Source organism: Epinephelus lanceolatus, chromosome 11, assembly GCF_041903045.1.
Source record: "Epinephelus lanceolatus isolate andai-2023 chromosome 11, ASM4190304v1, whole genome shotgun sequence".
NCBI classification, from domain to species: domain Eukaryota; kingdom Metazoa; phylum Chordata; class Actinopteri; order Perciformes; family Serranidae; genus Epinephelus; species Epinephelus lanceolatus.
In genome coordinates this window covers 30,836,712-30,847,637 of record NC_135744.1, presented here as the reverse complement: position 1 = coordinate 30,847,637, position 10,926 = coordinate 30,836,712, and the positions used below count along the sequence as shown (strand labels likewise).

Below are 10,926 nucleotides of genomic sequence, written 5' to 3'. Positions count from 1 at the left end.
AATTAAAAATCACCTTCTTTATACTTTAGATTCTGGACCACATGAAAATGAAAACAAAATATCATTTTTATATATAGTAGACTCCATCAAGAAATGTGCAGAGACACAAACTTTGATGACAAAATAAACAGAGTATCTTTCCATTACACAAGCATATAATCACAAATTAAACCAAATAGCAGAAAACGACTCTTATTGTATGTGTGTTGTACATGTGTTATATTGTGGACTGTAGTTATGACTGTATTGTGCTGCCTTTAAAATGGTTATTTTATTTGACGCTCAATTATTATAATGTCCTTTTTTGTGGAATAAATTCAAGTTAAATTTCATTTTACAATATTTGCAAGGGTAAAAAGTACTTAGTATTTACAGTAACTATTGCTTGATTAATTTTACTCTAACAAGTTGTACTTTAATGTACATAATGGAACAAAATACACACAAATGATCACTTTATGATTACTTTCTTTACTCTAATTCTGGATTTATTTCTAATTTTTAATAATTTTTTTGCAGATTCTTTAATTTCTTGTGTCTGTAGAACATAAATGATTGGGTTCAACATTTGAGAAAAGACAGAGGTCATAGTCAGGTTAATGATGAGGGCATTTGGATGCCTTTCACTATCAAAAGTATATGAGATTAATACTGGGAAAAAATAGATGGCCGCTAATGAAAGATGACCTGTGCAGGTTTTAAAGGCCTTGAGTCTTTCCTGAGCTGTGGCCACTTTAGACAATGCATAGCCAATACATGAATAACTAAACAAGATGAATATCAATGGAATCCAGAGAATAAGACACACACAAACCAAACCAATTACATAGCTGGGTACATAGTCATTACATGCAAGTGGGAATATCTGGCTATGGTCACAGAAATAGCTGTTAATAACCACAGATTTACAGAAGGAAAGTCTTGTAAGAAGGCCAACTGCAATGAGTATTGCAATTATAACAAAGACCCAGAAAGAGGCAATCAAAGACAGCATGAACCTGTTGGTCACCTTCACTTGATAGTGCAGTGGGTAAATGATAGCTATCAGTCTGTCATAGGACAGTGCAACCAGATTAAAAGCCTGCATTGAAAGACTAGTGTAGCAGAAAAAAAGGAATGTCAAGCAGTCATTGTAAGGGATGTAGTCATGGTTAAACAGAAAGATGTCAAGAACCTTTGGCACCAAAGTAGTGCTACTAAACAGGTCTGCAAATGCTAAATTAAAAACTGCAACATATTTTGGAGTTCTCAGATTATGATCCAAGTATATGACGACCATCACAAGTGTGTTTCCCAGCACTGCAACAACATAAACAAAAAAGAGAAAGACATAGTAATAATTGATATTAGGTATACCAATAAATCCTCTTATTATGAAGTAGTCAGGTCTTACAAAGGTGATGTTTTTTCCAAGAGCTGAGTTAAAAAACTCCATTATAAAATTTCAGTCAAACTCATACTGTCTGAAGCACGATGTCTACTGTAGAGAACAGAGCTGCACGTCAGCGCTGTGTTCTGTGATGTACACATACTGGAGCTCCTCTCTGACCTCTCTTTTGTCTGATCCCTTGAGTCCATTGTACGTAACAATCAGAAAAAAAAAAAAAAAATCAATCCTGGAGCATCAGTGGCTTAGTAGATAGAGCAGGCGCCCCATGTACAAGGCTGTTGCCACAACGGTCTGGGTTCGAGACCAGCCTGTGGCCCTTTGCTGCATGTCATCCCCTCTCTCTCTCCCCCTTTCACTCTTGGCTGTCCTGTCCATTTAAGGCAAAATGCTCAAAAAAGTAAATCAATAAATAAAGACAATCAATCCAATGACCTTACTGCATTCATGAAATATACTCACAGGATTCTTTGCTGCAGCTTTCTATTGGAAGCTGTTGAAGCATCCATTGTATTTTGATGTAATTTGTTCATATTTCAGGATAAGGCTGGTATTGTTGACTTTTTTTACGATTGTCAACAAACCCCATAAAAGACCAAAACCAACAAGTCAGTAATCTTACTTTCATTACTTTTGCACTTTCTGTCTTTGGTTTACCCCCAAGCCCATTCATCCCCACTATGGACGTTTATTGTTAATATTTACAGCATGTAATACTTGTAGTTTTTGGGGATGATTTTCTGCAATGGATCGATTTGGCCCATGTTTGGTGCTCTACTGTGTACCTGCTCAAGATGACATGGCAAACAAACACAGCTGGCGATGAGCTAGTGAATACAGTACGCAGTTCAAGAGCAAAATATTTCTCTTAGGCATTAGAGACCAAAAACAGGGGGGTATTCCATCAACGTAGCAAAGAATATCCAGACTAAGGTGTAATCTTGAAGTGTGACTAAACGCCAACTCCTAATCTAGCGCCATCCCGTTCCATCAAGTGAAATCAGCTGACTCCACCTGACGCTAATTCAAGCCTCACCTGTTCAGCCTCAACTCATGCACGCACCCAGGCAAAATAAAAAGCCCACACTAGTCGAGTGCCGAACATGTTGCAAAATGTCAAAAAGCAAAGGAAAGGAGCGAGCGGAGGCTTTTTCTGCGGCAGAGCAAACGCCCCTTATGGAAATGTATGAGGATTATAATGACAAATTTACAAAAAAAGGCAATACTGCAGCGATTAATAAAGCAAGGGAGGTAGCATGGCAGACTATTGCCGACAGGCTAAATGCGTAAGTGACAAAGAAAATTCAGCATTTCAGCATATCGTGTTCTATAAATCCTGCATCAAAGGGACAAAATACATGTAGATAAGACCACCTATTAAATCTAACAATTCAAGTATGCCTAATGAAATTCACCAAATGTGTAAATGAATATTAGTGATAGACTATTTATCACATTTATCTACTGATTCCTATGTAAATTTCAGATGGTGCATTTAATCAAACTATTTTATGTGAATCATCGCATTTATCACATAATTGATTGTAGATTAGGAAATTTCCGAAATGATCAGTTTATAGGAAATAATCACATGACATTTATCTATTGACTGTAGAAAATGACATTTAGCAAATCCATCAATTCAGTGGAGATGAGGAAACCTGTGCAGGTGATAGTGAATCAATTATCTGTTTCTCATCATTTGGGAGTCAATAGGCTCTGTGCACCAGCTCCATTACTTCAGAACAGGACAGGAAATACTCATGCCTACTTCCTCTCAGGAAGTAGTGGAGCTGGTGCACAGAGCCCATTGTAAGCTCTATCCCTTATTATATCAAAATAAGGAAAATCTCTTTAAATGTATGGAATGTGCTATAGGATGAGGAACAGACAAACCACAATGGTGTGTGTCCCATTTTCATCCCTCACTGTTTTTACCTCTCTGCAAACAGTTGCCTTACTTAGCCTCTCAGCATCACCAGCACTATACAGGAATGTACCACCAGCAAAGAACCACAGTGCAATACAGACTGACCGCACAGTGGTCAGAGACTGGCTGCTGCGTGTGACCTTCATAATGTGTGGTTCCAGCAAACTGCATAGATACACTATGCTTTGCCTGCTGAACCGGTACCTCTCCCACAGATAGGAGTCCGTCTGTATCAATGGGTTGGTCCTGTCCTGGAAGACCCTTGGGGCTGGTGGTGGTTGGAAGGCCCTCTGGACAATGTGGGCCTCCCCATCAACAGGATCCTCAATGAAGGGGCATGCCATTATTTCCTAATTTACTCTCTCTTGCTCTGTCTCTGTGTCTCTCTGGGTGTGTCCCTCTCCTTCTCTTGGATGCACTCCTTATATGGCCATTGTCAGTTGACCTTAATTGCCTGTGAATTTGCGAGCCAATTGGAAACAGAGCAGGGTGGGGATGGGAGGGCAATCACATATTCATGTGGTTTGGTGTACATATACTAGGGTTGGGAATCTCTCTGTGATAGATGATTCGATACCTATCTAGATACACGGGTTACGATACAATTCAAATACGATATATTTTTAACACAGAACGATTCGATACGATTCGATACAGCGTAGGAACAATACGATTCGATGGTTAACATTTGTTGATGTAGACATTAATCATACATTATAAAATAAAGAAGCCAATTCTATAAAAGTGACATTCTTACAGTATTTTCAAATTTGTAAAAGACCACATCCCCAAGCATTGTTGCTGTATGGCACTGGCAGAAATAAAATAAAAAGACAAACAACAACAAAATCAGACATGGACCAAAAAAAGACTTGCTGAATGAACATCATTTTGTTGGATGGGATCAATATAAAAATGAAAAGAAGTTTTAAACTTTAAGTGAAGTGAACTTTAAGTAAAATTTAAGTGTTTTAGACCTACTTGTTGTGTTGTTTTTATTGTATTGTCTGTGTTTTTGTATGTATCTTATATGGACTTGAGTCTGGAATAAAGTTTATCATAACGCTGTACAATATAAACATAAAGCAGAATAAAATAATAACATGCAATGTAGGGGCAGAATCTGACATCTCCTGTTATTAGTTGATATCATGGACTGTGATAACTAGCAGCTTATCACTGACAGCATGTCAGACTATTTCTCTGTGTTTGCTACACTCTGTCATTTATAAAAAGATAAATCACTTTTCTATAATACATCAGTGATATTTCAATGGAATAAATTACTTATTGACTTATTCATACTTCAGAAACAGCATCATTAAGTGATTAACATAAGGGGGGGATCAAAATAAAATAAATAAATGAAATAAAAATCAACCAGCCACCCTCCTCCCCTGACAAGTAAAGAACAGTCCCTGAAGTGCACTGAGGTTTGTGGAAATGTGAACTGCTCGTTTCTCCTCTGACACGTCACATACCTGAGTGCTGCCAGGGCTTGACTGGCATGACACCAACGAAGACTTCTTGGACCGGGCTTCTCGGTCGCTGGCCAGTAAGCCGTTATCATGTGCTGCCATATTTGACAGGAATACGTATTTCTGTCTGTGTCTGTGACCCTGCGTTCAACCCACAACCGGCAGGATTCGCCTTTAGTTTCTGCTGCGGCTTGGCTGCTCCCTGGTTTATCCAACCAGCATTAGCTTCTGTTCCTCAGCTCCACCGGTCAAGCTGGCGCTGATGTTTACATCCATTATCGTTGTCAGTAATGCCTGCTACAGAGCATGCTGCTGGGTCTTGCGTTGTTTTAGAGATGCAAACTGTTAAAGCCAGTCAACGGATTGCTAGTCTCGCGATACCCGAATCCATGACTCTACAATCGATTCATCTAAGGATTCATGGCTGATTCGTATCGATTGAGGAGGCTGCTACCGACGTAGCCGTATCTCTCGCTTGTCAAACCGGATAGCCGGTCGTATCGGTTAATCGTTCCCAACCCTAACATATACAATCTTTTTTGAATGCCTCAGTTTCATTTTATTATAGTTTTGTTTTTATTAGTTTGATTTTGGCTTTACTGTTGTGGGGTTTTTTTTCAATGATCTTATTTTTATTAATAAAAATATATTTGTGCCACAAAACAAACCAATTGGATCGGAGAATGTCAATTCTGTTTGGCTGTTTGGTTCCCAATCACAACGCTTCCACATCTAGAGCCACTAGAACAGTCTATGGCGTTAATGGACAGTCTCTGATCCAACTGGTTGGTTTTGTGGCACAAATATAACAGTGTGTGCTGACAAACTTGAGCACGCACAGAGTGGAGAGGTTGAAAGAGAGCAGGAGACTGTTTGAGCAAGTGTGGAGTAGCCTGACTGCGTGAGAGGGGGGTTATTGCTGCATGCTAATATAGATAATGGTAAAGACACAGCAACAAAAAGGTTATATAAATACCTTTTCATAACCACCTCCAACATAACCATTTAATAATATGCATCAATGCATACTGTAATTACATCCTACAACACAGTGAATGTCACATTTGGTTCAAGTAGCCTCAATATGACCACAATCCTTGATATTAACATCACTCTACAAAAACATGGAAAAACATTTAGGCAAATTTGTGCTGTTCATCTATTTAAATAAAAAGAATGACATTAAAGCATTCAGTTCCACAGAACCCATGATTCCTGTAGCTGCTTAACAAAGGTCTTCAAGAAAAGTCTGTATGTCCCATCAGAAGGCCAGAAAGGTTTAATGTGTATTGATGAGTTAGAAAACACAGCAGACTAATCAAGGAGAGAGATGCAGGCAAGAAAACAAGACTGGCCTCTATGCAATAAATCTGAATAATAATAATACAGGTTAAAATAAAAAAATTAACCTTCTTTTATGGTTTAGATTTTGGACCAAATGAAAAAAAAGCAACATTTCTTACATATATATATATATATATATATATATATATATATACACAGTAGAAAGAAATGTGCAGAGACACAAACTTTGATGACAAAATAAAGTTTCACTTACACAAGGATATAAAACAAATTCAACCAATCAGCGGACAACTACTCTTTTTGTATGTATGACTGTAGTTATTACTGTACTCTGCTGCCTTTAAAATGGTTATTTTATTTGACGCTCAATTATCATAATGTCCTTTTTTGTGGAATAAATTCAAGTTAAATTTCATTTTACAATATTTGCAAGGGCAAAAAAAGTACTTAGTATTTACAGTAACTATTGCTTGATTAATTTTACTCTAACAAGTTGTACTTTAATGTACATAATGGAACAAAGTATACACAAATGATCACTTTATGATAACTTTCTTTATTCTAATTCTGGATTTATTTTTAATTTTTAATAACTTTTTTGCAGATTCTTTGATTTCTTGTGTCTGTAGAACATAAATGATTGGGTTCAACATTTGAGAAAAGACAGAGGTCATAGTCAGGTTAATGATGAAGACATTTGGATGCCTTTCACTATCAAAAGTATATGAGATTAATACTGGGAAAAAATAGATGGCTGCTAATGAAAGATGACCTGTGCAGGTTTTAAAGGCCTTGAGTCTTTCCTGAGCTGTGGCCACTTTAGACAATGCATAGCCAATACATGAATAACTAAACAAGATGAATATCAATGGAAGCCAGAGAATAACACACACACAAACCAAACCAATTACATAGCTGGGGAAATAGTCATTACATGCAAGTGGATATATCTGGCTATGGTCACAGAAATAGCTGTTAATAACCACAGATTTACAGATGGAAAGTCTTGTAAGAAGGCCAACTGCAATGAGTACTGCAATTATAACAAAGACCCAGAAAGAGGCAATCAAAGACAGCATGAACCTGTTGGTCACCTTCACTTGATAGTGCAGTGGGTAAATGATAGCTATCAGTCTGTCATAGGACAGTGCAATCAGATTAAAAGCCTGCATTGAAAGGCTAGTGTAGCAGAAAAAAAGGAACGTCAAGCAGTCATTGTAGGGGATGTAGTGATGGTTAAACAGAAAGATGTCAAGAACCTTTGGCACCAAAGCAGTGCTACTAAACAGGTCTGCAAATGCTAAATTAAAAACTGCAACATATTTTGGAGTTCTCAGATTATGATCCAAGTATATGACGACCATCACAAGTGTGTTTCCCAGCACTGCAACAACATAAACAAACAACAGAAAGACATAGTAATAATTGATATTAGGTATACCAATAAATCCCCTTATCATGAAGTATTCAGGTCTCACAAAGGTGATGTTTTTTCCAAGAGCTGAGTTAAAAAACTCCATTGTAAAATTTCAGTCAAACTCATACTGTCTGAAGCACGATGTCTACTGTAGAGAACAGAGCTGCACGTCGGCACTGTGTTCTGTGATGTAGACAGACTGGAGCTCCTCTCTGACTTCTCTTTTGTCTGATCCCTTGAGTCCATTGTACGTAACAATCAGAAAAAAAATAAATCAATCCTGGGGCGTCAGTGGCTTAGTGGATAGAGCAGGTGCCCCATGTACAAGCCTGTTGCCGCAACGGTCTGGGTTCGAGTCCAGCCTGTGGCCCTTTGCTGCATGTCATCCCCTCTCTCTCTCCCCCTTTCACTCTTGGCTGTCCTGTCCATTTAAGGCAAAATGCTCAAAAAAGTAAATCAATAAATAAAGAAAATCAATCCAATGACCTTACTGCATTCATGAAATATACTCACAGGATTCTTTGCTGTAGTTTTCTATTGGAAGCTGTTGAAGCATCCATTGTATTTTGATGTAATTTGTTCATATTACAAGATAAGGCTGGTATTGTTGACTTTTTTACCATTGTCAACAAATCCCATAAAAGACCAAAACCAACAAGACAGTAATCTTTCTTTCATTACTTTTGCACTTTCTGTCTTTGGCTTAACCCCAAGCCCATTCATCCCCACTATGGACGTTTATTGTTAATATTTACAGCATATTATACTTGTAGGTTTGTTGTTTTTTTTAAGATTTTTTTTTGGCATTTTGCCTTTAATGGACAGGACAGGTAAGCGTGAAGGGGGGAGAGAGAGAAGGGGGGATGACACTTTGCTGCACAAAGGGTCACAGGCTGGATTCGAACCCGGGCTGCTGCGGCAACAGCCCTATGTATGGGGCGCCTGCTCTACCACTAAGCCACCGACGCCCCATACTTGTAGTTTTTGGGGATGATTTTCTGCAATGGATTGATTTGGCCCATGTTTGGTGCTCTACTGTGTACCTGCTCAACATGACATGGCAAACAAACATAGCTGGCGATGAGCTAGTGAATACAGTACGCAGTTCAAGAGCAAAATATTTCTCTTAGGCATCAGAGACCAAAAACAGGGGGGTATTCCATCAACGTAGCAAAGAATATCCAGACTAAGGTGTAATCTTGAAGTGTGACTAAACGCCAACTCCCAATCTAGCGCCATCCCGTTCCATCAAGTGAAATCAGCTGACTCCACCTGACGCTAATTCAAGCCTCACCTGTTCAGCCTCAACTCATGCACGCACCCAGGCAAAATAAAAAGCCCACACTAGTCGAGTGCCGAACATGTTGCAAAATGTCAAAAAGCAAAGGAAAGGAGCGAGCGGAGGCTTTTTCTGCGGCGGAGCAAACGCCCCTTATGGAAATGTATGAGGATTATAATGACAAATTTACGAAAAAAGGCAATACTGCAGCGATTAATAAAGCAAGAGAGGTAGCATGGCAGACTATTGCCGACAGGCTAAATGCGTAAGTGACAAAGAAAATTCTGCATTTCAGCATAATATCATGTTCTATAAATCCCGCATCAAAGGGACAAAATACATGTAGATAAGACCACCTATTAAATCTAACAATTCAAGTATGCCTAATGAAATTCACCAAATGTGTAAATGAATATTAGTGATAGACTATTTATCACATTTATCTACTGATTCCTATGTAAATTTCAGATGGTGCATTTAATCAAACTATTTTATGTGAATCATCGCATTTATCACATAATTGATTGTAGATTAGGAAATTTCCGAAATGATCAGTTTATAGGAAATAATCACATGACATTTATCTATTGACTGTAGAAAATGACATTTAGCAAATCCATCAATTCAGTGGAGATGAGGAAACCTGTGCAGGTGATAGTGAATCAATTATCTGTTTCTCATCATTTGGGAGTCAATAGGCTCTGTGCACCAGCTCCATTACTTCAGTACAGGACAGGAAATACTCATGCCTACTTCCTTTCAGGAAGTAGTGGAGCTGGTGCACAGAGCCCATTGTAATCTCTATCCCTTATTATATCAAAATAAGGAAAATCTCTTTAAATGTATGGAATGTGCTATAGGATGAGGAACAGACAAACCACAATGGCGTGTGTCCCATTTTCATCCCTCACTGTTTTTACCTCTCTGCAAACAGTTGCCTTACTTAGCCTCTCAGCATCACCAGCACTATACAGTAGGGGTGTAACGGTACACAAAAATCTCGGTTCGGTACATACCTCGGTACACAAGTCACAGTTCTGTTTTTTTGTCCAGTAATGAAAAAAATAGACAACTATTAAATATCTTTTACTTATTGGTAACCTTATTAAAACATACCACCACAGCAGTTAACTCTTTTTACACAATTTTTGAATGAAACAAATATATATAAAATCCTGCTTTTTCACATTGTTTGAATGAAAATAGAAATATAAAAGTGAAAAATAAAATCCTGCTGTTTTTTTAACACATTTTTTGAATGAAAAATATAAATATAAATTTCTGCTTTAACAGTTTTACTCAATTAAAATAAAAAAGTATAGTGCTTTAAAGCCTGCTCAGATTCAGTTTTACTAGGAACTTACTTAGCTTTCCCACTTTGTTAAAGTGCAGTAAACAAAACATGCTTATATCTGAAGTGCAGCTTAAACAATTTTACTCAACTCCAATGGCGTTGGTTATTTTTTTAGTGTGATGGTCAGGGAAACGCTCTTTGTTTTTAAACGACGACGATATCGTAGTTTGCACCAGATTGCTTTTTCTAGTCGTGCCGGTTAACGTTCAAACTCGGGTGGTGTCGCCTTAGATGCGTTAGCATGTTAGACGTGTTTCCAAGTACATACCCGACCGCTGTTCTGCAGTGTCGGCACACTGCTTTTGTCTTTTCCACTTGTTTTCCATCTTCGTATTTTACCCTGAAACCAAAGTGTTCCCAAACGGAGGACTTAAGGTTTGCGGGTGGGTCTTCAGGTTCGTCAGGCTCACTTGCCATGTTTTCAAAATGCGAGAATGCGCTGCACCAAGTGAAAGTGGAGATTTATGGGACTCAGTCCGTCACTCAATTATGTCCGTCGGGGAACTGCATATTTTAAATGGTTCGGTTCGCAAAAATGGAATTAAAATAAGACAAAATAAAATAAAATAATATCCTGCGCCCAATAATTCGGTACAGGGTCGTGCCGAACCAGAAGTTGCGTACCGAACGGTTCAACACAAATACATGTACCGTTACGGCCCTACTATACAGGAATGTACCGCTACCAAAGAACCACAGTGCAATACAGACTGACTGCACAGTGTTCAGAGACTGGCCGCTGTGTGTGACCTTCATAATGTGTGGTTCCAGCAAAC

General features: G+C 38.3%; 2 protein-coding genes across 2 annotated transcripts; both read right to left on the bottom strand.

The window, feature by feature from the left end:
• Window positions 1–451: 451 nt before the first annotated feature.
• LOC117269736 (olfactory receptor 1E5-like) lies at window positions 452–1,680 on the bottom strand. The gene has a single exon (XM_033646995.1). It carries the CDS (start codon window positions 1,433–1,435, stop codon window positions 452–454), a length of 984 nt encoding a protein of 327 aa, XP_033502886.1. The 5' UTR covers window positions 1,436–1,680.
• A 4,956-nt stretch (window positions 1,681–6,636) lies between these two features.
• LOC144464585 (olfactory receptor 1E16-like) lies at window positions 6,637–7,620 on the bottom strand. Its single transcript, XM_078172087.1, has one exon. The coding sequence runs from the start codon at window positions 7,618–7,620 to the stop codon at window positions 6,637–6,639; it is 984 nt and encodes a 327-aa protein (XP_078028213.1).
• Window positions 7,621–10,926: the final 3,306 nt, after the last annotated feature.